The 27575-nt window shown below is 44.9% G+C and overlaps 1 protein-coding gene across 5 annotated transcripts in view; it reads right to left on the bottom strand.

The window, feature by feature from the left end:
* Positions 1-23399, bottom strand: part of LOC123392855 — an 83902-nt gene extending 60503 nt beyond the window's left edge. For 3 of the 5 annotated variants that reach the window (XR_006607530.1, XM_045082960.1, XM_045082962.1), the window contains exons 1-4: positions 23206-23399; positions 22853-22925; positions 11177-11249; positions 10221-10332 (exon numbers count right to left, since the gene is read on the bottom strand). Coding sequence is in view for 3 of the 5 variants with exons in the window: in XM_045082960.1 (XP_044938895.1) it covers positions 10221-10332; positions 11177-11249; positions 22853-22912 (245 nt within the window). In the remaining 2 variants the exon portion in view is untranslated. Of the gene's footprint in view, positions 1-10220; positions 10333-11176; positions 11250-21897; positions 22010-22852; positions 22928-23205 lie in introns of those variants that run through there. The other 2 variants (XR_006607531.1, XM_045082961.1) reach the window with 2 other exon arrangements.
* Between the last annotated feature and the right edge of the window lie 4176 nt (positions 23400-27575).

Below are 27575 nucleotides of genomic sequence, written 5' to 3'. Positions count from 1 at the left end.
TCTAAACATACAAACTATAGACCTAGAGCTGAACGAGCTTTGGCATCATCTGACTTCCCAAATGGATCAAAACGTTGAGCTTTTTCCAGGGTCCGTGAAAATATATACGTATATGTCCGCGTTAGAATACAGAAACCTGTATGCATTTTCTAGGGCCGCTATGCCTAAGTGCCACCAACTGGATGGCTCAGAAGAACAAAAGTTTATTTTCTCTCCCAGTTCTGGAAAGAGGCCAAAGATAAGGAGTCAGTTGGGCCATTCCTTCTCTCATATATGGAATGGAGAACTCCTTCCTCTCCTAAATTCTGGTGTAGGCCATCTATCCTTGGACATACCCTATTTCCAAGGAGGCCACCTTATCCTTGTAAGATGGGAATGGGCTTTAAGTGTGTGTGTGTGGGGGGGGGGTGGACTTTGTTGGGACACAATTCTAACTGAAAGAACAATTAGCAATGCTCAGTGCATAGTAACTATTCAAAATATATTTGAGGAATTGGAAAACAAAATGGCCTTTGTAAGAAGTATTGTTGCTACTGAACAGTACCTAGTTCATACATAGAAACCTATGAACAATAAGTACTCTTTTCTCACAAAACACATGGTACTGCCAAGCAACACAATAATTTTTCAGGAACTAACCACCGAAAAATGGCAACTTCTTAGTTCCCTGACAAAGAATTCAATATAATGAAGGAACTTCAGGGAATTTCAAGAGACCACAGACAACTCAATAAGCACAGAAAAACAATGCATGTGCCAAAGGAGAAGTTCAGTGAACAGAAGTCATTGAAACAAACAAACAAACAAACAAACAAAAACATTGCAAATTATGGATCTGAATAATCCGAAAAATGAATTTAAAAATATAAAAGGAAAAATCAATAGAGGGCTAAAGGGCAAGTCCACAGAATGGAAGACATAGATCTCTTGATATTACCACGTCCAGGGAGAAAAAATGAGAAGATACAAGAGTGGGTACCAGTTCTAGATGGCTACAGGGGACACTCCGGAAATCACCTCCTCCAAGGACACGCTGAATGTGCAGCTCGGTATGGAACCATGAGCTCTGAAAGAAATCCAAACTAGCTGAGCTGCTGGTATACATCCGATAAATAAATAAAAAACCCATTTTGAAACAGGAGAGGCTGAGACACATACTCAGGAGGACATGGGAACTGCCAACGTCTTCTAGACCAGGGAAAGATGTGAATCCCACATCCGGTTCCCCACCTTTTAAGACTCCCATTGGAGAGACCAACCTCTGTAAAGCTCTAGTTCTGAAAGCTAATGTGGACAGTGTCCACAACAACATTATGCTGTAGTGAACAGAGGAACAACGTCGAGGGACATGGTGGAGTAGGAGGATCCTATGCTCACCCTGTCCCATGCATCCATCTACACAGCACCGACAACAGAGTCAATAACACAGAAAATTACCCCAAAACTGGCACAACAGACTCTCTACAGCGAAATGCTCTAAAGTGGCTAGATCAAGAGAATAGAAAGGGTAAAGATGCCATCAGGATCTAAAGCCACCTGTGCACCTGTGCTTGGGAGGGAGAGATGCCATGGATGAAGAGGGTAGAGAAAAGCCGACAGTCACACGAGGCAATCCAGGCATGGGGATCCCAGACAAGGAAGACAGATTCCCATCACATTTGGCTTTGCAAACCAAAGGAGCCAAATTCTGTGAGTTCTTCCAATTTCCAGGCGCGTAATACCTGGCACTTTAGGCATCCGTAGAATCAGATCTGCAAGGCCCAGGAGGATAAGAGGAAAAACTGAGTCCTGCACGCCTGCCCTTCAAGGGACTATCAAATAAGCAGCCCTCGGGAGGAAAGCAGAGAAGAATGGTTTGAAAAATGACGGAGGTACACCAAAGGGAGATTTGTGGACTAATCCCAGAGCATGTGCTTGAGGGGATTGTTGAGGGACGTTCTCCTAGGAACTAAGGAGCTGACTGGTGCGACTTCCCATCCCTGCCCCCCAGCTGACATTCCCAGAGGCCTGTGGAAACCAGCTCAGTACTCTTAACCCAACTGGCTCCCTTCTGCCAACTTGCCCGCCTCCAAACCCAGTGAGGGCCGAGGAGGAGTTTTCCGTGGCTGCAGGTTACCTCCCACAATGGGCCTTGCTGCTACCGCTTATCCTGCACTGCTACTGGCCTCACCATCCCTGCCAAAGCATGTACAGGTCGCCTCCCCAAACAGATCTGAACAACCTTGTTAGCACTAGGGAGTCCTTGCTTCCTTCTGCGGAACGGCCCCCACCAATACTTCCTGGCCAGAGCCCCTCCGAAACAGTGCCTGACAGTGTTCAAGCAACCATCACAGGGACCAGCCCAGCACTCTATAGTGACCCCTGACCTACGGAAATGAGAAGATACCCACACATATGAAATATCTCGAACCTTAGCCATGGCTGGAAGCCGATATCTGCTCTGACAGCAGGCCCCTCCCACCAAAGAAACCTTTTAAGGGAACAACACAAGAGAACCGCCCTACAGTGTGGCGCTACTGTATCTTTGGCCAACGCCTGGTCTGGCTCAACTCGAGCCCAAGGGACCCCCAGACTGCCCCCACTAACCCCAGCGGGAGTGAACCCTGCCCACAACCTACAGAACCACTGCACAGGACATGCCTTAGGGCAAAGGCAGCTGAGCCACAAGAGTATTGCTCTCAAAACACAGGTTAGAGACAGCCTTCAAGTGACATGAACACAGCCTTCCTGAGCAGGGAACATGCCACTGCAGAGCACCACAGGGACTCCTTTCTACAGGTCAAAAAGTTCAAGAACGGGACATCTAGTTGACTTGCTTAAAGCATGCAAACAGAGACACTTAGAGGAAACCAACAGACAGAGGAAGGTATCCCAAAACAAAGAACCCAGGACAACATCCCATCCAGAGAGCTAAATCAAGCAGAGATACGCAATATGCCTGCTACAGTAATTAAAGCAATGGTAGAAAACACTCTATCTGTGAGAAAAGAGTGGAGGACGTAAGGCCCTCACCCAAGAGGTAGAAAACAAGAACCAAATGATGAAGAACTTAACAACTGGAATTCAAAATGCATTCCATGCCTCTTACGGTTTCTCTCCTTCTCCAACCACTTGTCATTCTGTTTTCCCGCCCATTCCCGATGCTCCCTGCTCTGTTTTACTTAGGAATGAAACCATATGATACTTGTCTTTCTCTGATTGGCTTATTTCACTTAGCAAATAACCTCCAGTTCCATCCATCTTGATGTAAATTGTAAGTATTCATTCTTTCTGAGGGCTATGCAGCATTCCTTTGTGTGTGTGTGTGGGTATGTGTGTGTGTGTGTGTGTGTGTGTGTGTGTGTGTGTGTGTGTGTGTCTAAGCTGGCCTGCACGGGCGGACTCCACACATCACCAATACCCGTGCATCCATCAGTGGTTATCTTGGCTGTTTCCACCGTTTGGTTACAGGGAACATGGCTGCCTTGAAGCTTGGAGTGCAGGTGTCACATGGCATTGCTCCAATTGTATCTTTAGGGTAAATACCTAGGGTCATAGGGTAGCTTTCTTTTGTTGCTGGAGAGGCAGTGGGTAGGGGAATGGGTGTTTGGGTGATAGCCATTAAGAAGGGCAAGGGATGTGATGAGCACTGGGTATTCTATGAAGGGATCAATCATTGAGCACTCCCACTGATACCGGTGATAGGCTCTAAGGTCGCTATTTGGATTGAAATTAAAAGAGTACATACTGGAGCGAGCAAGGTGTGACTCGCTTACGTATGACTGGTTAATGTTGGGAAAACAAAAGCAAAACAATACTGCTGTTAATAATTCCAAGTCTTTATTGCTACATGACATATTTTGTAAACTATAATACAATATTACAGAGAGAATAAATTAAAAAAGAAAATAGTTCCCCTATCAAAGACTACCGTCAGTAGCCTTGGCAATGTAAGAACTTGAGAAATCTAAGGCCACAGAGTAAAAGATAATTTGCTTCTAAGGAAAGTATGTCTTTCGGTACTACTGAAAGCAAGTCCACACTTCTGGGAAGACAAAGAAAGTCCCAGAGTGCTGAGTGTGGTTCCAGGACTGGCAATAGTGTTTCGACGTGGGGGAGTCAACCATGATGGAGCTGTGTGCTGTGTCTAGCCAGTGAAGATGGAAGAACTCACTCCGGGGAGGACAAACCTTGCACCCACCGGCCACCGTGACCCGTAGATAGACGTTGAAGGGGAGGGAACAAAGCCTGGCAGGTGGGAGGCCGGAGTGGAGGGGAGGCAACAGCACCGCTTTAAGCCCCAGGCCCACTCCCAGGCCAAGGAGCAGCAGGGCTTGGCTCTTGGTCTCCAAGCAGGTTTGGAAAAGCTCCCTGTGATTTCACGAAAGTCATCATGTCTTCTAGGACCTTCAGGTCTTTGAGCATCTCCATCATCTGCTCTTCTTGCTGGGATCTTTTGGCTCTCTCTTCCTCCAGGCCTCGACACAGAGAATGGAGTTCCTTCATCAGCATCACGTTGGTCGTCTTCGCCTTTCTGTAAGAGTCTGCAAGGCTGGGGATATCGAATGACTCTTTCTCCAGTTTGGCCTTTTCTCCAGATGATTCGATTGCTGCATGCTCCTTCTCAGCTACAGAAACCTTGTCAATGAGGTGGCATTTCTCCTCGATCCCTGCAGCCAGTGCTTCTGCCAGCTGCTTCTCACGGTTCTCGTAGGAGTGACTTCTAACAGACTGAACAAGTCGGCATAGAAAGAGGAGGCCCACCAAGAAGCCAATGACAGGCGGACACAGCAGTGTCTCCCACTGGAGGCTGTGGAACATCAGCCGAGGACTCGAGTCACTTGGCAGCAGCTTCGCCATCATCTCATCCAACTTCCCAAGGATCAGTTCAAAGCCATGCTCCAGAGAGCCTGGCAGCTGCTCCATGGTACTGCTCGACCACAGGACAAGTGATGGTCACCATGGATCCGGTAGTCACAACACACCCTCAACATTCCGCCTGGAACCCTACCAGCAACCGGCATTCCCATGGAGTCAGGTATATGGCAGGGAGTGGGGGAGGGGGGGGGGGGGGGGGAGAGAATCGTATGCTCGTCTCCAGGACTGTCTTATTTGGCTTCCCCCTCCCATTCTTACCTCTATCTGTTAAACCTAAAATACAGGGAAATGGCCCAAAAACACATTACATGGAACACACAGGAGAGACGAGAGCAAGCAGAAGATTCAGTGATCCCAAAGACAGAATGACGGAAAACAATCAAGCTGAAGTGTAGTGTGGAGAAAAAGTATGATGATAAAAATGAAATACGATTGGAGAATTCAGGGACACCATCAAGTGTAGTAACGTGGGCATTACAGGGATGCCGGAAGGAGGAGAGGGAGGGAAGGGGACAGAAAACTTATTTGCACGAGTCATAGCTAACACGATCCTGAATCTGGGGAAGGAAACCAAAGTCCACATCCAGGATGCACAAGGAGCCCCCAACAAAATCTTCCCAAGCTAGTCCACCACAAAATGCCTCGTAATCCAAATGGCAAAAAGGGGGTGAAAAGAAATCATTTTAAAAGCAGCAAGAGACCCTGCATATCAAGCTTTTGTCTGTCCTGTCCTTCCCAAATACCTTCACCCATTCGGTGGGTTGCCTCTTTGTTTCCTTGACTCTTTCCTTTGTTGGGCAGAAGCTTTTGATTTGATGAAGACCCTAAAGTTCATCTTCACTTTTGTTTCCTTTGCCTTTGGAGACATATGTGGAAAGAAGTTGCCGTCGCTGATATCAAAGTGGTTGCTGCCTATATTCTCCTGTAGGATTCTGATGGATGTCTGTCTCACGTTGAGATCTTTTATCCATTTCGAGTTTATCTTTGTGGACGGGGTATGGAATGGTCGAGTTTCATTCTTCTCCATAGAGCTGTCCAGTTTTCCTAGCACCATTTATTGCAGAGAAAGTCTTTCTTCCCCGTATACTTTTTCCTGTGTTGTCGAACATTGTTGGGACCATAGAGTTGAGGGTCCATATCTGGGCTCTCTACTCTGTTCCACTGGTCTATGTGTCTGTTTTGATGCCAGGACAGACAAAAGGTCGATATCCAGGATCTATAAAGAACTCCTGAAACTCAACACACACAAAACAGACAATCATATCCAAAAAGGGGCAGAAGACATGAACAGACACTCCTCCCATGAAGACATACAAATGGCTATCAGACACATGAAAACATATTCATCACCACTGGCCATCAGGGAGAGTCAAATCAAAACCACCTTGAGATACCACCTTACACCACTAAGACTGGCCAAGATGACCAAGACAGGAAACGACATGTGTTGGAGAGGATGTGGAGAAAGGGGAACCCTCTAACACTGTTGGTGGGAATGCAAGTTGGTGCATCCTCTTTGGAGTACAGTGTGGAGATTCCTCAAGAAATTAAAAAGAGAGCTTTCCTATGATCCTGCTGCTGAACTACTGAGTATTTAGCCGAAGGATACAGATGTAGTGACAAGAAGGGCCATATCTACACCAATGTTTATAGCCACAATGGCCACGGTCACCAAGCTATGGAAAGAACCAAGAAGCCCTTCAATGGACGAATGGATAAGGAAGATGTGGGCCATATACACCATGGAATATTATGCCTCCATCAGAAAGGATAAATACCCAACTCTTGTAGCAACATGGACAGGACTGGAAGAGATTATGTGGCATGAAATGAGTCAGGCAGAGAAAGTCAATTATCCTAAGGTATCACTTATTTCTGGAGCATAACAACTACCATGGTGGACAAGGGGAGATGGGGAGGAGAAGGCAAGACAGGGATATTGGAAGGGGAGGTGAACCATGAGAGACTATGGACTCTGAAAATCAATCGGAGGTGTTTGAACGGGCGTGGGGTGGGAGGTTGGGGGATCCAGGTGGTGGGTACTGGAGAGGGCACAGATTGCATGGAGCTTTGTGTGTGATTCAAAAATAATGAATACTGTTATGCTGAAAAACATTAAAAGTTAATAAAAAAGGGGGGCAAAAAATAAAAAGTAGAAAACAAGAAGTGTTTTGGCAGACTTTTCTGCAGAAATTTGCAGTCTGTAATTGAGTGAGATGATACAGTCGATGTACACAAAGAAGAAAAATGAATCCAAAACAACAGACACAAACAAACAAACAAAAATCAAGCCAAGAACACTATCCAACAAGGCTGTCACTCAGAAGAGAAGGAGAGAGAGAATTTCCCAAACAAAAGTTGAAGGAATTAGGATCACCAAACCGTCTGTACCATAAGCATTAAGGGAGACTTTTGAGGGGAAAAGAAAGAGCGTATGGAGGAGGAAGAAAAGAAAGATGCACAAAAGCAATAAAACGAAATCATCTCTAGCAATCGGTCAAGGGAAGCATAGCTTGAAACCATGAAACGTATCACACACCATACCTAACCCATGGCTGAGACAAGTGTGAATATTCGATTCACACTTAAGCAGTCATCAACTCACCATAGACTGCTATATGCATAGGATGCCCTAATATAAACATAGTGGTAACTACAAATCAAATCTGGTAACACATCTGCAAAAAAACACACAAGAAGGAAGCTCAGTATAGCCTAAAGAAATCAAGCAAACCATGAGAGAAAGAGCAAGAGAAGAAATAATGAAGAACAGTGAAGACAACTTAAAAACAAAAAAAAAGAAAGTGGCAAAAAAAATACACACAATTTGAATCTCCCTGAGGGCTAGTGATGATGAACACTTTTTCATGTGTCTGATAGCCATTTGTATGTCTTGTTTGGAGAAGTGTCTGCTCACATCCTCGGCCCATTTTTTGATATGTTTGCCTTTTTCGTGTGTGTGTGTGTGTGTTTGTGGATTCAAATTAAAACCACATTGAGATATCACCTGACACCAGTTAGAATGGCCATAATTAACAAAACAGGAAACAACATGTGTTGGAGAGGATGTGGAGAAAGGGGAACCCTCTTAACTGTTGGTGAGAATGCAAATTGGTGCAGGCTCTTTGGAGAACAGTGTGGAGATTCCTCTATAATTTAAGAAGAGAATTTCCCTACGACCCTGCAATTGCACTCCTGGGTATCTACCCCAAAGATACAGATGTAGTGAAAAGAAGGGCCATCTGTACCCCAGTGTTTAGAGCAGCAACGGCCATTGTCGCCAAACTGTGGAAGGAACCAAGATGCCCTTCAACGGACGTTTGGATAAGGAAGATGTGGTCCATATACACTATGGAGTATTATGCCTCCATCAGTAAGGACAGATACCCAACTTTTGTAGCAACATGGACGGGACTGGAAGGGATTATGCTGAGTGAAATAAGTCAAGCAGAGGCAGTCAATTATCATAAGTTTTCACTTAGTTGTGGAGCATCACAAATATCATGGAGGACAAGGAATGTTGGAGAGGAGTAGGGAGTTGGGGTAAATTGGAAGGGGAGGTGAATCATGAGATACTATAGACTCTGAAAAACAAACTGCGGAGTTTAAAGTGTCGGGGGGGGTATTGGGGTTCCAGGTGGCGGCTATTATAGAGGACACGGATTGCATGGATTACTGGGTGTGGTGAACAAATAAGGAATACTGTTTTTCTGAAAAGAAATAAATCTACTTAATAAAAAAATAAAAAATACACATAACATAGATAGAGAGAGAGAGGGAGAGACAGAGACAGAGACAGAGAGAGCGGGAGAGAGAGAGAGAGAGAGAGATCATCTATTATTTTAAATGTAAATGTTCCAAAGCCTAAAATCAAGAGACATAAGGTGACAGAATGAAGAAAAGTAGATCCGTCTACATACCGCACACAAAAGACATATTTCAGAACGACGGGCAGATGTAAATTTAAAGGGAAGATTTGCAAAGAACTTTGGCCATGGAAACAGAAGTGAAAAGAAAGCCAGGGTAGAAATACTTGCAGCAGACCCATAATTGACTTTCAAACAAAGACTGAAACAAGAGACAAAGAAGGACACTACGTAATCCCAAAGCATGTAATCAACAAGAACATATAAAAGTTGCCAATATTTCTACTCCCAACATGGGAGCCTCCCGATACATAAAGCAGCTATGCACAACAAGGAATTTGGGGGGGTACCTAGGTGGGGGTACCTAGGTGGCTCAGTGGTTTAAGCCTCTGCCTTCGGCTGACGTCATGATCCCAGGGTCCTGGGATCGAGCCTGCATGTGGCTCTCTACTCAGTGGGAAGCCTGATTCCCCCTCTCTCTTTGCCTGCCTCCCTGCCTACTTGTGATCTCTGTCAAATCAATAAATAATAAAAGCTTTCAAAAATAAATACAAAGAACTTTTTCAGAGTATTCAATAAGAGCAGGGGACTCGTACACCCTAGTAACATCCATGGATAGCTCATCTAGACAGAAAATCCTTGAGGAAAATGTGGCTTTGAAGGACATATTGGACTAGATGGCTCTCACAGATATATTCCAACAGTTGGCCTAGAACAGGAAGATACACATTCTTTTCCAGTACCGATAGAACATTCTCCAAAACACATCACATTGGAGGCCACAAACTAGTCGCACAAAAATCAAGGCAACTGAAGTCGTATCAAGCATCTTTTCTAACAGAAACTTTATGAAACTAGCCATCAACCACAGGAAAAAATATGGAACGGACACCATTACAGGGAGCTTCAGTAACACTGAATGACCGAATGGGGCCATCAATAACTCAAAGGGGCAACGAGAACATACATGGAGACAAATGAAAATGTGGAAACACAATGGTCCAAAATCCTTGGGATGCAGCCCTCATTGCACGAAACGGAAGCTAGAGAGCAACACAGGCCTACCTCACGAAGCAAGAAAAACCTCGCATGAACACCCAAATCTTCCTCCGAATGCAGCGAGTACAAGAAAAAACCCAACACCTGTAGGGCGAAGGAAATAGTAGACTACAACAGAAATAAAGAAAACAGAGACTAAAAGCACAACAATACAACGAATCTGTGAAAGTAGGAAGGGATTCCTTGAAAAGATCCCCAACCTGGATAAGCCTTTAGCGAGACTTTCAAAACAAGGGGCGGGGGAATCAAAATGAGAAAAGAAACAGAGGAAACAATAACTGAGACCACAGAAAAAGTAAGTACAATGAAAGACTATCATAGAAATTATAGGCTATGAAACGGGGTAACCTAGAAGAAATGGATAAATTTGTACAAACATGGAACCGCCCAACACTGAAACAGCAAAAAAAAAGAAAGATTTTGAGAAAAACTACCAACCAGGATGTGGAATCGGTAATTAGAACACTCCCAACAAAACTCCAGAACCAGAGGTCTTCAAAGGTGGCGTCTATCAAACTTTGAAGGAGTTGATATCTATTCTTCTCCATCTCTTCCAGAAAATTGAAAAAAAAAAAAAAAAAAAAAAAGAAAAAATTTCAAAGTCATTCTACCAGCTTAGAATGACTCTGGTACCAAATCTAGATAAAAAAAATGTGAAAACAAAAACGAAACCAAAAACCAAACAAATGGAGAACGACAGGCCCATAGCTCTGATGAACACAGACAACAAACTCTTAGCCAATCAAATCCACCCATACATTCAGAAACATCGTTCCCCTCAAGCCAGTAGGATTGATTTCTGTGAGAGTGCCTTGGTGCGCCCAACAATTCAGAAACTTTGGTGGCGTTTGAGTGCTCAGGAACCTTGGTTATCTTGCCACACTACTCTGGCAGTTCATGACTTGGTATGCTTGACCTCATACTCCTTTAACTAAGACTCTCCTGGATGCCATTTTGGTTCATCAGTTTCCCCATCGGGCTTGTTGCCGCTTTTTAGATCACCTGCGGGAAGCCAAGCACTACTCTTTTCTCCTCATATCTAGGGCTCTACTTCCCCTTCTCCAGTCTTTGTGCTTCGTCCAAAGAAACAGGGGATGGGCACTTGCCACAGAACCGCTGTTTCTAAGGTCTAGGCACATTCCCTTGTGATCTTTCTTCCCATAGGCTCATCACTCTCAACCTCAGTTTCTCACTCTAAAACACCAACTTGGGTCTAATCTTCTAAAAGGCTCTGGCTATTCCTATTGGACTTGCAGCAGTGAAAACAAACGAAATATAACTTTCTTTCTCAAGCATGGGTTTCTTGAGAGTGAGTGACGATAAGTGGGCAGATATTCAGGGTGGGGTGAAGTACTTGATGCCTTGTTGTGTTGTTTCTTTTGTTTTCCTCTTACCTTGTCTGTCCTGAAAATACCATGTGTAGAAAGCCTTCTCTGTAGCTTCGGAGGCTGCATCCTTTCTAAAAGCCTGGAAAAATAGGGTTCCAAGGTCAGAACTTTGCCCAGGGCATTTGCCACCGCTGCAAAATGTTAGCATAGACAAGAGCATGGGTCTTTAATAGCCCACTCTCACGGGCTTTTTGCCTCTGGGGCTCTATCCACATGGTTACCTTGCCAAGCCCTTCCCCTTAAGTCTGTAGTCTTCTAAGTTCTCAAATCCAAATGATCCGACACTCATGCCTCTGCCCTGAAGTGTTGCCAATCAAATATAGCCTCTCCTTCACAAGAAATTTGTAGGGCATCATACCTGGACCAGTGTCACCACCTGGAACAAAATCCTTTTATAGTGACTGCACTTGTTTTGAAGGGTGGGTATGGTATATGTCTGGCCCTCTCAGTTATATGGTAAGTTCCTTACATGTCTGTCCTGGGACAGAGTCTTGTTTCACTAGTAAATAAAGTGGCCCACGTTAGTCATAATTATAATCCTGTTCAAAACATAAAAACTATAGACCTAGAGCTGAACGAGCTTTGGCATCATCTGACTTCCCAAATGGATCAAAACGTTGAGCTTTTTCCAGGGTCCGTGAAAATATATACGTATATGTCCGCGTTAGAATACAGAATCCTGTATGCATTTTCTAGGGCCGCTATGCCTAAGTGCCACCAACTGGATGGCTCAGAAGAACAAAAGTTTATTCTCTCCCAGTTCTGGAAAGAAGGCCAAAGATAAGGAGTCAGTTGGGCCATTCCTTCTCTCATATATGGAATGGAGAACTCCTTCCTCTCCTAAATTCTGGTGTAGGCCATCTATCCTTGGACATACCCTATTTCCAAGGAGGCCACCTTATCCTTGTAAGATGGGAATGGGCTTTAAGTGTGTGTGTGTGTGGGGGGGGGGGGGGTGGACTTTGTTGGGACACAATTCTAACTGAAAGAACAATTAGCAATGCTCAGTGCATAGTAACTATTCAAAATATATTTGAGGAATTGGAAAACAAAATGGCCTTTGTAAGAAGTATTGTTGCTACTGAACAGTACCTAGTTCATACATAGAAACCTATGAACAATAAGTACTCTTTTCTCACAAAACACATGGTACTGTCAAGCAACACAATAATTATTCAGGAAATAACCACCGAAAAATGGCAACTTCTTAGTTCCCTGACAAAGAATTCAATATAATGAAGGAAATTCAGGGAATTTCAAGAGACCACAGACAACTCAATAAACACAGAAACAATGCATGTGCCAAAGGAGAAGTTCAGTGAACAGAAGTCATTGAAACAAACAAACAAAGAAACAAAGAAAAACATTGCAAATTATGGATCTGAATAATCCGATAAATGAATTTAAAAATATAAAAGGAAAAATCAATAGAGGGCTAAAGGGCAAGTCCACAGAATGGAAGACATAGATCTCTTGATATTACCACGTCCAGGGAGAAAAAACGAGAAGATACAAGAGTGGGTACCAGTTCTAGATGGCTACAGGGGACACTCCGGAAATCACCTCCTCCAAGGACACGCTGAATGTGCAGCTCGGTATGGAACCATGAGCTCTGAAAGAAATCCAAACTAGCTGAGCTGCTGGTATACATCCGATAAATAAGAAAAACCCATTTTGAAACAGGAGAGGCTGAGACACATACTCAGGAGGACATGGGAACTGCCAACGTCTTCTAGACCAGGGAAAGATGTGAATCCCACATCCGGTTCCCCACCTTTTAAGACTCCCATTGGAGAGACCAACCTCTGTAAAGCTCTAGTTCTGAAAGCTAATGTGGACAGTGTCCACAACAACATTATGCTGTAGTGAACAGAGGAACAACGTCGAGGGACATGGTGGAGTAGGAGGATCCTATGCTCACCCTGTCCCATGCATCCATCTACACAGCACCGACAACAGAGTCAATAACACAGAAAATTACCCCAAAACTGGCACAACAGACTCTCTACAGCGAAATGCTCTAAAGTGGCTAGATCAAGAGAATAGAAAGGGTAAAGATGCCATCAGGATCTAAAGCCACCTGTGCACCTGTGCTTGGGAGGGAGAGATGCCATGGATGAAGAGGGTAGAGAAAAGCCGACAGTCACACGAGGCAATCCAGGCATGGGGATCCCAGACAAGGAAGACAGATTCCCATCACATTTGGCTTTGCAAACCAAAGGAGCCAAATTCTGTGAGTTCTTCCAATTTCCAGGCGCGTAATACCTGGCACTTTAGGCATCCGTAGAATCAGATCTGCAAGGCCCAGGAGGATAAGAGGAAACTGAGTCCTGCACGCCTGCCCTTCAAGGGACTATCAAATAAGCAGCCCTCGGGAGGAAAGCAGAGAAGAATGGTTTGAAAAATGACGGAGGTACACCAAAGGGAGATTTGTGGACTAATCCCAGAGCATGTGCTTGAGGGGATTGTTGAGCGACATTCTCCTAGGAACTAAGGAGCTGACTGGTGCGACTTCCCATCCCTGCCCACCAGCTGACATTCCCAGAGGCCTGTGGAAACCAGCTCAGTACTCTTAACCCAACTGGCTCCCTTCTGCCAACTTGCCCGCCTCCAAACCCAGTGAGGGCCGAGGAGGAGTTTTCCGTGGCTGCAGGTTACCTCCCACAATGGGCCTTGCTGCTACCGCTTATCCTGCACTGCTACTGGCCTCACCATCCCTGCCAAAGCATGTACAGGTCGCCTCCCCAAACAGATCTGAACAACCTTGTTAGCACTAGGGAGTCCTTGCTTCCTTCTGCGGAACGGCCCCCACCAATACTTCCTGGCCAGAGCCCCTCCGAAACAGTGCCTGACAGTGTTCAAGCAACCATCACAGGGACCAGCCCAGCACTCTATAGTGACCCCTGACCTACGGAAATGAGAAGATACCCACACATATGAAATATCTCGAACCTTAGCCATGGCTGGAAGCCGATATCTGCTCTGACAGCAGGCCCCTCCCACCAAAGAAACCTTTTAAGGGAACAACACAAGAGAACCGCCCTACAGTGTGGCGCTACTGTATCTTTGGCCAACGCCTGGTCTGGCTCAACTCGAGCCCAAGGGACCCCCAGACTGCCCCCACTAACCCCAGCGGGAGTGAACCCTGCCCACAACCTACAGAACCACTGCACAGGACATGCCTTAGGGCAAAGGCAGCTGAGCCACAAGAGTATTGCTCTCAAAACACAGGTTAGAGACAGCCTTCAAGTGACATGAACACAGCCTTCCTGAGCAGGGAACATGCCACTGCAGAGCACCACAGGGACTCCTTTCTACAGGTCAAAAAGTTCAAGAACGGGACATCTAGTTGACTTGCTTAAAGCATGCAAACAGAGACACTTAGAGGAAACCAACAGACAGAGGAAGGTATCCCAAAACAAAGAACCCAGGACAACATCCCATCCAGAGAGCTAAATCAAGCAGAGATACGCAATATGCCTGCTACAGTAATTAAAGCAATGGTAGAAAACACTCTATCTGTGAGAAAAGAGTGGAGGACGTAAGGCCCTCACCCAAGAGGTAGAAAACAAGAACCAAAGATGAAGAACTTAACAACTGGAATTCAAAATGCATTCCATGCCTCTTACGGTTTCTCTCCTTCTCCAACCACTTGTCATTCTGTTTTCCCGCCCATTCCCGATGCTCCCTGCTCTGTTTTACTTAGGAATGAAACCATATGATACTTGTCTTTCTCTGATTGGCTTATTTCACTTAGCAAAATAACCTCCAGTTCCATCCATCTTGATGTAAATTGTAAGTATTCATTCTTTCTGAGGGCTATGCAGCATTCCTTTGTGTGTGTGTGGTGGGTATGTGTGTGTGTGTGTGTGTGTGTGTGTGTGTGTGTGCGTGTGTGTCTAAGCTGGCCTGCACGGGCGGACTCCACATCACCAATACCCGTGCATCCATCAGTGGTTATCTTGGCTGTTTCCACCGTTTGGTTACAGGGAACATGGCTGCCTTGAAGCTTGGAGTGCAGGTGTCACATGGCATTGCTCCAATTGTATCTTTAGGGTAAATACCTAGGGTCATAGGGTAGCTTTCTTTTGTTGCTGGAGAGGCAGTGGGTAGGGGAATGGGTGTTTGGGTGATAGCCATTAAGAAGGGCAAGGGATGTGATGAGCACTGGGTATTCTATGAAGGGATCAATCATTGAGCACTCCCACTGATACCGGTGATAGGCTCTAAGGTCGCTATTTGGATTGAAATTAAAAGAGTACATACTGGAGCGAGCAAGGTGTGACTCGCTTACGTATGACTGGTTAATGTTGGGAAAACAAAAGCAAAACAATACTGCTGTTAATAATTCCAAGTCTTTATTGCTACATGACATATATTTGTAAACTATAATACAATATTACAGAGAGAATAAATTAAAAAAGAAAATAGTTCCCCTATCAAAGACTACCGTCAGTAGCCTTGGCAATGTAAGAACTTGAGAAATCTAAGGCCACAGAGTAAAAGATAATTTGCTTCTAAGGAAAGTATGTCTTTCGGTACTACTGAAAGCAAGTCCACACTTCTGGGAAGACAAAGAAAGTCCCAGAGTGCTGAGTGTGGTTCCAGGACCGGCAATAGTGTTTCGACGTGGGGGAGTCAACCATGATGGAGCTGTGTGCTGTGTCTAGCCAGTGAAGATGGAAGAACTCACTCCGGGGAGGACAAACCTTGCACCCACCGGCCACCGTGACCCGTAGATAGACGTTGAAGGGGAGGAACAAAGCCTGGCAGGTGGGAGGCCGGAGTGGAGGGGAGGCAACAGCACCGCTTTAAGCCCCAGGCCCACTCCCAGGCCAAGGAGCAGCAGGGCTTGGCTCTTGGTCTCCAAGCAGGTTTGGAAAAGCTCCCTGTGATTTCACGAAAGTCATCATGTCTTCTAGGACCTTCAGGTCTTTGAGCATCTCCATCATCTGCTCTTCTTGCTGGGATCTTTTGGCTCTCTCTTCCTCCAGGCCTCGACACAGAGAATGGAGTTCCTTCATCAGCATCACGTTGGTCGTCTTCGCCTTTCTGTAAGAGTCTGCAAGGCTGGGGATATCGAATGACTCTTTCTCCAGTTTGGCCTTTTCTCCAGATGATTCGATTGCTGCATGCTCCTTCTCAGCTACAGAAACCTTGTCAATGAGGTGGCATTTCTCCTCGATCCCTGCAGCAGCAGTGCTTCTGCCAGCTGCTTCTCACGGTTCTCGTAGGAGTGACTTCTAACAGACTGAACAAGTCGGCATAGAAAGAGGAGGCCCACCAAGAAGCCAATGACAGGCGGACACAGCAGTGTCTCCCACTGGAGGCTGTGGAACATCAGCCGAGGACTCGAGTCACTTGGCAGCAGCTTCGCCATCATCTCATCCAACTTCCCAAGGATCAGTTCAAAGCCATGCTCCAGAGAGCCTGGCAGCTGCTCCATGGTACTGCTCGACCACAGGACAAGTGATGGTCACCATGGATCCGGTAGTCACAACACACCCTCAACATTCCGCCTGGAACCCTACCAGCAACCGGCATTCCCATGGAGTCAGGTATATGGCAGGGAGTGGGGGGGGGGGGGGGGGGGGGGAGAATCGTATGCTCGTCTCCAGGACTGTCTTATTTGGCTTCCCCCTCCCATTCTTACCTCTATCTGTTAAACCTAAAATACAGGGAAATGGCCCCAAAACACATTACATGGAACACACAGGAGACGAGAGCAAGCAGAAGATTCAGTGATCCCAAAGACAGAATGACGGAAAACAATCAAGCTGAAGTGTAGTGTGGAGAAAGTATGATAAAAATGAAATACGATTGGAGAATTCAGGGACACCATCAAGTGTAGTAACGTGGGCATTACAGGGATGCCGGAAGGAGGAGAGGAGAGGGAAGGGGACAGAAAAAACTTATTTGCACGAGTCATAGCTAACACGATCCTGAATCTGGGGAAGGAAACCAAAGTCCACATCCAGGATGCACAAGGAGCCCCCAACAAAATCTTCCCAAGCTAGTCCACCACAAAATGCCTCGTAATCCAAATGGCAAAAAGGGGGTGAAAAGAAATCATTTTAAAAGCAGCAAGAGACCCTGCATATCAAGCTTTTGTCTGTCCTGTCCTTCCCAAATACCTTCACCCATTCGGTGGGTTGCCTCTTTGTTTCCTTGACTCTTTCCTTTGTTGGGCAGAAGCTTTTGATTTGATGAAGACCCTAAAGTTCATCTTCACTTTTGTTTCCTTTGCCTTTGGAGACATATGTGGAAAGAAGTTGCCGTCGCTGATATCAAAGTGGTTGCTGCCTATATTCTCCTGTAGGATTCTGATGGATGTCTGTCTCACGTTGAGATCTTTTATCCATTTCGAGTTTATCTTTGTGGACGGGGTATGGAATGGTTGAGTTTCATTCTTCTCCATAGAGCTGTCCAGTTTTCCTAGCACCATTTATTGCAGAGAAAGTCTTTCTTCCCTGTATACTTTTTCCTGTGTTGTCGAACATTGTTGGGACCATAGAGTTGAGGGTCCATATCTGGGCTCTCTACTCTGTTCCACTGGTCTATGTGTCTGTTTTTTTGATGCCAGGACAGACAAAAGGTCGATATCCAGGATCTATAAAGAACTCCTGAAACTCAACACACACAAAAAACAGACAATCATATCCAAAAAAGGGCAGAAGACATGAACAGACACTCCTCCCATGAAGACATACAAATGGCTATCAGACACATGAAAACATATTCATCACCACTGGCCATCAGGGAGAGTCAAATCAAAACCACCTTGAGATACCACCTTACACCACTAAGACTGGCCAAGATGACCAAGACAGGAAACGACATGTGTTGGAGAGGATGTGGAGAAAGGGGAACCCTCTAACACTGTTGGTGGGAATGCAAGTTGGTGCATCCTCTTTGGAGTACAGTGTGGAGATTCCTCAAGAAATTAAAAAGAGAGCTTTCCTATGATCCTGCTGCTGAACTACTGAGTATTTAGCCGAAGGATACAGATGTAGTGACAAGAAGGGCCATTTCTACACCAATGTTTATAGCCACAATGGCCACGGTCACCAAGCTATGGAAAGAACCAAGAAGCCCTTCAATGGACGAATGGATAAGGAAGATGTGGGCCATATACACTATGGAATATTATGCCTCCATCAGAAAGGATAAATACCCAACTCTTGTAGCAACATGGACAGGACTGGAAGAGATTATGTGGCATGAAATGAGTCAGGCAGAGAAAGTCAATTATCCTAAGGTATCACTTATTTCTGGAGCATAACAACTACCATGGTGGACAAGGGGAGATGGGGAGGAGAAGGCAAGACAGGGATATTGGAAGGGGAGGTGAACCATGAGAGACTATGGACTCTGAAAATCAATCGGAGGTGTTTGAACGGGCGGGGGGTGGGAGGTTGGGGGATCCAGGTGGTGGGTACTGGAGAGGGCACAGATTGCATGGAGCTTTGTGTGTGATGCAAAAATAATGAATACTGTTATGCTGAAAAACATTAAAAGTTAATAAAAAAGGGGGGCAAAAAATCAAAAGGAGAAAACAAGAAGTGTTTGGCAGACTTTTCTGCAGAAATTTGCAGTCTGTAATTGAGTGAGATGATACAGTCGATGTACACAAAGAAGAAAAATGAATCCAAAACAACAGACACAAACAAACAAACAAAATCAAGCCAAGAACACTATCCAACAAGGCTGTCACTCAGAAGAGAAGGAGAGCGAGAATTTCCCAAACAAAAGTTGAAGGAATTAGGATCACCAAACCGTCTGTACCATAAGCATTAAGGGAGACTTTTGAGGGGAAAAGAAAGAGCGTATGGAGGAGGAAGAAAAGAAAGATGCACAAAAGCAATAAAACGAAATCATCTCTAGCAATCGGTCAAGGGAAGCATAGCTTGAAACCATGAAACGTATCACACACCATACCTAACCCATGGCTGAGACAAGTGTGAATATTCGATTCACACTTAAGCAGTCATCAACTCACCATAGACTGCTATATGCATAGGATGCCCTAATATAAACATAGTGGTAACTACAAATCAAATCTGGTAACACATCTGCAAACACACAAGAAGGAAGCTCAGTATAGCCTAAAGAAATCAAGCAAACCATGAGAGAAAGAGCAAGAGAAGAAATAATGAAGAACAGTGAAGACAACTTAAAAACAAAAAAAAAAAGTGGCAAAAAAATACACACAATTTGAATCTCCCTGAGGGCTAGTGATGATGAACACTTTTTTCATGTGTCTGATAGCCATTTGTATGTCTTGTTTGGAGAAGTGTCTGCTCACATCCTCGGCCCATTTTTTGATATGTTTGCCTTTTTCGTGTGTGTTGTGTTTGTGGATTCAAATTAAAACCACATTGAGATATCACCTGACACCAGTTAGAATGGCCATAATTAACAAAACAGGAAACAACATGTGTTGGAGAGGATGTGGAGAAAGGGGAACCCTCTTAACTGTTGGTGAGAATGCAAATTGGTGCAGGCTCTTTGGAGAACAGTGTGGAGATTCCTCTATAATTTAAGAAGAGAATTTCCCTACGACCCTGCAATTGCACTCCTGGGTATCTACCCCAAAGATACAGATGTAGTGAAAAGAAGGGCCATCTGTACCCCAATGTTTAGAGCAGCAACGGCCATGGTCGCCAAACTGTGGAAGGGACCAAGATGCCCTTCAACGGACGTTTGGATAAGGAAGATGTGGTCCATATACACTATGGAGTATTATGCCTCCATCAGTAAGGACGGATACCCAACTTTCGTAGCAACATGGACGGGACTGGAAGGGATTATGCTGAGTGAAATAAGTCAAGCAGAGGCAGTCAATTATCATAAGTTTTCACTTAGTTGTGGAGCATCACAAATATCATGGAGGACAAGGAATGTTGGAGAGGAGTAGGGAGTTGGGGTAAATTGGAAGGGGAGGTGAATCATGAGATACTATAGACTCTGAAAAACAAACTGCGGAGTTTAAAGTGTCGGGGGGGGGTATCGGGGTTCCAGGTGGCGGCTATTATAGCGGACACGGATTGCATGGATCACTGGGTGTGGTGAACAAATAAGGAATACTGTTTTTCTGAAAAGAAATAAATCTACTTAATAAAAAAATAAAAAATACACATAACATAGATAGAGAGAGAGAGGGAGAGACAGAGACAGAGACAGAGAGAGCGGGAGAGAGAGAGAGAGAGATCATCTATTATTTTAAATGTAAATGTTCCAAAGCCTAAAATCAAGAGACATAAGGTGACAGAATGAAGAAAAGTAGATCCGTCTACATACCGCACACAAAAGACATATTTCAGAACGTCGGGCAGATGTAAATTTAAAGGGAAGATTTGCAAAGAACTTTGGCCATGGAAACAGAAGTGAAAAGAAAGCCAGGGTAGAAATACTTGCAGCAGACCCATAATTGACTTTCAAACAAAGACTGAAACAAGAGACAAAGAAGGACACTACGTAATCCCAAAGCATGTAATCAACAAGAACATATAAAAGTTGCCAATATTTCTACTCCCAACATGGGAGCCTCCCGATACATAAAGCAGCTATGCACAAAAAGGAATTTGGGGGGTACCTAGGTGGCTCAGTGGTTTAAGCCTCTGCCTTCGGCTGACGTCATGATCCCAGGGTCCTGGGATCGAGCCTGCATGTGGCTCTCTACTCAGTGGGAAGCCTGATTCCCCCTCTCTCTTTGCCTGCCTCCCTGCCTACTTGTGATCTCTGTCAAATCAATAAATAAAAGCTTTCAAAAATAAATACAAAGAACTTTTTCAGAGTATTCAATAAGAGCAGGGGACTCGTACACCCTAGTAACATCCATGGATAGCTCATCTAGACAGAAAATCCTTGAGGAAAATGTGGCTTTGAAGGACATATTGGACTAGATGGCTCTCACAGATATATTCCAACAGTTGGCCTAGAACAGGAAGATACACATTCTTTTCCAGTACCGATAGAACATTCTCCAAAACACATCACATTGGAGGCCACAAACTAGTCGCACAAAAATCAAGGCAACTGAAGTCGTATCAAGCATCTTTTCTAACAGAAACTTTATGAAACTAGCCATCAACCACAGGAAAAAATATGGAACGGACACCATTACAGGGAGCTTCAGTAACACTGAATGACCGAATGGGGCCATCAATAACTCAAAGGGGCAACGAGAACATACATGGAGACAAATGAAAATGTGGAAACACAATGGTCCAAAATCCTTGGGATGCAGCCCTCATTGCACGAAACGGAAGCTAGAGAGCAACACAGGCCTACCTCACGAAGCAAGAAAAAACCTCGCATGAACACCCAAATCTTCCTCCGAATGCAGCGAGTACAAGAAAAAAAAAACCCAACACCTGTAGGGCGAAGGAAATAGTAGACTACAACAGAAATAAAGAAAACAGAGACTAAAAGCACAACAATACAACGAATCTGTGAAAGTAGGAAGGGATTCCTTGAAAAGATCCCCAACCTGGATAAGCCTTTAGCGAGACTTTCAAAACAAGGGGCGGGGGAATCAAAATGAGAAAAGAAACAGAGGAAAACAATAACTGAGACCACAGAAAAAGTAAGTACAATGAAAGACTATCATAGAAATTATAGGCTATGAAACGGGGTAACCTAGAAGAAATGGATAAATTTGTACAAACATGGAACCGCCCAACACTGAAACAGCAAAAAAGAAAGATTTTGAGAAAACTACCAACCAGGATGTGGAATCGGTAATTAGAACACTCCCAACAAAACTCCAGAACCAGAGGTCTTCAAAGGTGGCGTCTATCAAACTTTGAAGGAGTTGATATCTATTCTTCTCCATCTCTTCCAGAAAATTGAAAAAAAAAAAAAAAAAAAAAAAAAAAAATTTCAAAGTCATTCTACCAGCTTAGAATGACTCTGGTACCAAATCTAGATAAACAAAATGTGAAAACAAAAACGAAACCAAAAACCAAACAAATGGAGAACGACAGGCCCATAGCTCTGATGAACACAGACAACAAACTCTTAGCCAATCAAATCCACCCATACATTCAGAAACATCGTTCCCCTCAAGCCAGTAGGATTGATTTCTGTGAGAGTGCCTTGGTGCGCCCAACAATTCAGAAACTTTGGTGGCGTTTGAGTGCTCAGGAACCTTGGTTATCTTGCCACACTACTCTGGCAGTTCATGACTTGGTATGCTTGACCTCATACTCCTTTAACTAAGACTCTCCTGGATGCCATTTTGGTTCATCAGTTTCCCCATCGGGCTTGTTGCCACTTTTTAGATCACCTGCGGGAAGCCAAGCACTACTCTTTTCTCCTCATATCTAGGGCTCTACTTCCCCTTCTCCAGTCTTTGAGCATCGTCCAAAGAAACAGGGGATGGGCCCTTGCCACAGAACCACTGTTTCTAAGGTCTAGGCACATTCCCTTGTGATCTTTCTTCCCATAGGCTCATCACTCTCAACCTCAGTTTCTCACTCTAAAACACCAACTTGGGTCTAATCTTCTAAAAGGCTCTGGCTATTCCTATTGGACTTGCAGCAGTGAAAACAAACGAAATATAACTTTCTGTCTCAAGCATGAGTGTCTTGAGAGTGAGTGACGATAAGTGGGCAGATATTCAGGGTGGGGTGAAGTACTTGATGCCTTGTTGTGTTGTTTCTTTTGTTTTCCTCTTACCTTGTCTGTCCTGAAAATACCATGTGTAGAAAGCCTTCTCTGTAGCTTCGGAGGCTGCATCCTTTCTAAAAGCCTGGAAAAATAGGGTTCCAAGGTCAGAACTTTGCCCAGGGCATTTGCCACCGCTGCAAAATGTTAGCATAGACAAGAGCATGGGTCTTTAATAGCCCACTCTCACGGGCTTTTTGCCTCTGGGGGCTCTATCCACATGGTTACCTTGCCAAGCCCTTCCCCTTAAGTCTGTAGTCTTCTAAGTTCTCAAATCCAAATGATCCGACACTCATGCCTCTGCCCTGAAGTGTTTCCAATCAAATATAGCCTCTCCTTCACAAGAAATTTGTACGGCATCATACCTGGACCAGTGTCACCAACTGGAACAAAATCCTTTTACAGTGACTGCACTTGTTTTGAAGGGTGGGTATGGTATATGTCTGGCCCTCTCAGTTATATGGTAAGTTCCTTACATGTCTGTCCTGGGACAGAGTCTTGTTTCACTAGTAAATAAAGTGGCCCACGTTAGTCATAATTATAATCCTGTTCTAAACATACAAACTATAGACCTAGAGCTGAACGAGCTTTGGCATCATCTGACTTCCCAAATGGATCAAAACGTTGAGCTTTTTCCAGGGTCCGTGAAAATATATACGTATATGTCCGCGTTAGAATACAGAAACCTGTATGCATTTTCTAGGGCCGCTATGCCTAAGTGCCACCAACTGGATGGCTCAGAAGAACAAAAGTTTATTTTTCTCCCAGTTCTGGAAAGAAGGCCAAAGATAAGGAGTCAGTTGGGCCATTCCTTCTCTCATATATGGAATGGAGAACTCCTTCCTCTCCTAAATTCTGGTGTAGGCCATCTATCCTTGGACATACCCTATTTCCAAGGAGGCCACCCTTATCCTTGTAAGATGGGAATGGGCTTTAAGTGTGTGTGTGTGGGGGGGGGGGGTGGACTTTGTTGGGACACAATTCTAACTGAAAGAACAATTAGCAATGCTCAGTGCATAGTAACTATTCAAAATATATTTGAGGAATTGGAAAACAAAATGGCCTTTGTAAGAAGTATTGTTGCTACTGAACAGTACCTAGTTCATACATAGAAACCTATGAACAATAAGTACTCTTTTCTCACAAAACACATGGTACTGCCAAGCAACACAATAATTTTTCAGGAACTAACCACCGAAAAATGGCAACTTCTTAGTTCCCTGACAAAGAATTCAATATAATGAAGGAACTTCAGGGAATTTCAAGAGACCACAGACAACTCAATAAGCACAGAAACAATGCATGTGCCAAAGGAGAAGTTCAGTGAACAGAAGTCATTGAAACAAACAAACAAACAAAGAAAAACATTGCAAATTATGGATCTGAATAATCCGATAAATGAATTTAAAAATATAAAAGGAAAAATCAATAGAGGGCTAAAGGGCAAGTCCACAGAATGGAAGACATAGATCTCTTGATATTACCACGTCCAGGGAGAAAAAAAATGAGAAGATACAAGAGTGGGTACCAGTTCTAGATGGCTACAGGGGACACTCCGGAAATCACCTCCTCCAAGGACACGCTGAATGTGCAGCTCGGTATGGAACCATGAGCTCTGAAAGAAATCCAAACTAGCTGAGCTGCTGGTATACATCCGATAAATAAGAAAAACCCATTTTGAAACAGGAGAGGCTGAGACACATACTCAGGAGGACATGGGAACTGCCAACGTCTTCTAGACCAGGGAAAGATGTGAATCCCACATCCGGTTCCCCACCTTTTAAGACTCCCATTGGAGAGACCAACCTCTGTAAAGCTCTAGTTCTGAAAGCTAATGTGGACAGTGTCCACAACAACATTATGCTGTAGTGAACAGAGGAACAACGTCGAGGGACATGGTGGAGTAGGAGGATCCTATGCTCACCCTGTCCCATGCATCCATCTACACAGCACCGACAACAGAGTCAATAACACAGAAAATTACCCCAAAACTGGCACAACAGACTCTCTACAGCGAAAAATGCTCTAAAGTGGCTAGATCAAGAGAATAGAAAGGGTAAAGATGCCATCAGGATCTAAAGCCACCTGTGCACCTGTGCTTGGGAGGGAGAGATGCCATGGATGAAGAGGGTAGAGAAAAGCCGACAGTCACACGAGGCAATCCAGGCATGGGGATCCCAGACAAGGAAGACAGATTCCCATCACATTTGGCTTTGCAAACCAAAGGGAGCCAAATTCTGTGAGTTCTTCCAATTTCCAGGCGCGTAATACCTGGCACTTTAGGCATCCGTAGAATCAGATCTGCAAGGCCCAGGAGGATAAGAGGAAACTGAGTCCTGCACGCCTGCCCTTCAAGGGACTATCAAATAAGCAGCCCTCGGGAGGAAAGCAGAGAAGAATGGTTTGAAAAATGACGGAGGTACACCAAAGGGAGATTTGTGGACTAATCCCAGAGCATGTGCTTGAGGGGATTGTTGAGGGACGTTCTCCTAGGAACTAAGGAGCTGACTGGTGCGACTTCCCATCCCTGCCCACCAGCTGACATTCCCAGAGGCCTGTGGAAACCAGCTCAGTACTCTTAACCCAACTGGCTCCCTTCTGCCAACTTGCCCGCCTCCAAACCCAGTGAGGGCCGAGGAGGAGTTTTCCGTGGCTGCAGGTTACCTCCCACAATGGGCCTTGCTGCTACCGCTTATCCTGCACTGCTACTGGCCTCACCATCCCTGCCAAAGCATGTACAGGTCGCCTCCCCAAACAGATCTGAACAACCTTGTTAGCACTAGGGAGTCCTTGCTTCCTTCTGCGGAACGGCCCCCACCAATACTTCCTGGCCAGAGCCCCTCCGAAACAGTGCCTGACAGTGTTCAAGCAACCATCATCACAGGGACCAGCCCAGCACTCTATAGTGACCCCTGACCTACGGAAATGAGAAGATACCCACACATATGAAATATCTCGAACCTTAGCCATGGCTGGAAGCCGATATCTGCTCTGACAGCAGGCCCCTCCCACCAAAGAAACCTTTTAAGGGAACAACACAAGAGAACCGCCCTACAGTGTGGCGCTACTGTATCTTTGGCCAACGCCTGGTCTGGCTCAACTCGAGCCCAAGGGACCCCCAGACTGCCCCCACTAACCCCAGCGGGAGTGAACCCTGCCCACAACCTACAGAACCACTGCACAGGACATGCCTTAGGGCAAAGGCAGCTGAGCCACAAGAGTATTGCTCTCAAAACACAGGTTAGAGACAGCCTTCAAGTGACATGAACACAGCCTTCCTGAGCAGGGAACATGCCACTGCAGAGCACCACAGGGACTCCTTTCTACAGGTCAAAAAGTTCAAGAACGGGACATCTAGTTGACTTGCTTAAAGCATGCAAACAGAGAGACACTTAGAGGAAACCAACAGACAGAGGAAGGTATCCCAAAACAAAGAACCCAGGACAACATCCCATCCAGAGAGCTAAATCAAGCAGAGATACGCAATATGCCTGCTACAGTAATTAAAGCAATGGTAGAAAACACTCTATCTGTGAGAAAAGAGTGGAGGACGTAAGGCCCTCACCCAAGAGGTAGAAAAAACAAGAACCAAAGATGAAGAACTTAACAACTGGAATTCAAAATGCATTCCATGCCTCTTACGGTTTCTCTCCTTCTCCAACCACTTGTCATTCTGTTTTCCCGCCCATTCCCGATGCTCCCTGCTCTGTTTTACTTAGGAATGAAACCATATGATACTTGTCTTTCTCTGATTGGCTTATTTCACTTAGCAAAATAACCTCCAGTTCCATCCATCTTGATGTAAATTGTAAGTATTCATTCTTTCTGAGGGCTATGCAGCATTCCTTTGTGTGTGTGTGGTGGGTATGTGTGTGTGTGTGTGTGTGTGTGTGTGTGTGTGTGTGCGTGTGTGTCTAAGCTGGCCTGCACGGGCGGACTCCACATCACCAATACCCGTGCATCCATCAGTGGTTATCTTGGCTGTTTCCACCGTTTGGTTACAGGGAACATGGCTGCCTTGAAGCTTGGAGTGCAGGTGTCACATGGCATTGCTCCAATTGTATCTTTAGGGTAAATACCTAGGGTCATAGGGTAGCTTTCTTTTGTTGCTGGAGAGGCAGTGGGTAGGGGAATGGGTGTTTGGGTGATAGCCATTAAGAAGGGCAAGGGATGTGATGAGCACTGGGTATTCTATGAAGGGATCAATCATTGAGCACTCCCACTGATACCGGTGATAGGCTCTAAGGTCGCTATTTGGATTGAAATTAAAAGAGTACATACTGGAGCGAGCAAGGTGTGACTCGCTTACGTATGACTGGTTAATGTTGGGAAAACAAAAGCAAAACAATACTGCTGTTAATAATTCCAAGTCTTTATTGCTACATGACATATATTTGTAAACTATAATACAATATTACAGAGAGAATAAATTAAAAAAAGAAAAAAATAGTTCCCCTATCAAAGACTACCGTCAGTAGCCTTGGCAATGTAAGAACTTGAGAAATCTAAGGCCACAGAGTAAAAGATAATTTGCTTCTAAGGAAAGTATGTCTTTCGGTACTACTGAAAGCAAGTCCACACTTCTGGGAAGACAAAGAAAGTCCCAGAGTGCTGAGTGTGGTTCCAGGACCGGCAATAGTGTTTCGACGTGGGGGAGTCAACCATGATGGAGCTGTGTGCTGTGTCTAGCCAGTGAAGATGGAAGAACTCACTCCGGGGAGGACAAACCTTGCAC

Source organism: Mustela putorius, unplaced genomic scaffold (assembly GCF_011764305.1).
Source record: "Mustela putorius furo isolate JIRA1106 unplaced genomic scaffold, ASM1176430v1.1 tig00000640_pilon_pilon_pilon, whole genome shotgun sequence".
Lineage (NCBI taxonomy): Eukaryota > Metazoa > Chordata > Mammalia > Carnivora > Mustelidae > Mustela > Mustela putorius.
Note: the sequence above shows the minus strand (reverse complement) of the source record. Positions and strands in the feature narration are given on the sequence as shown.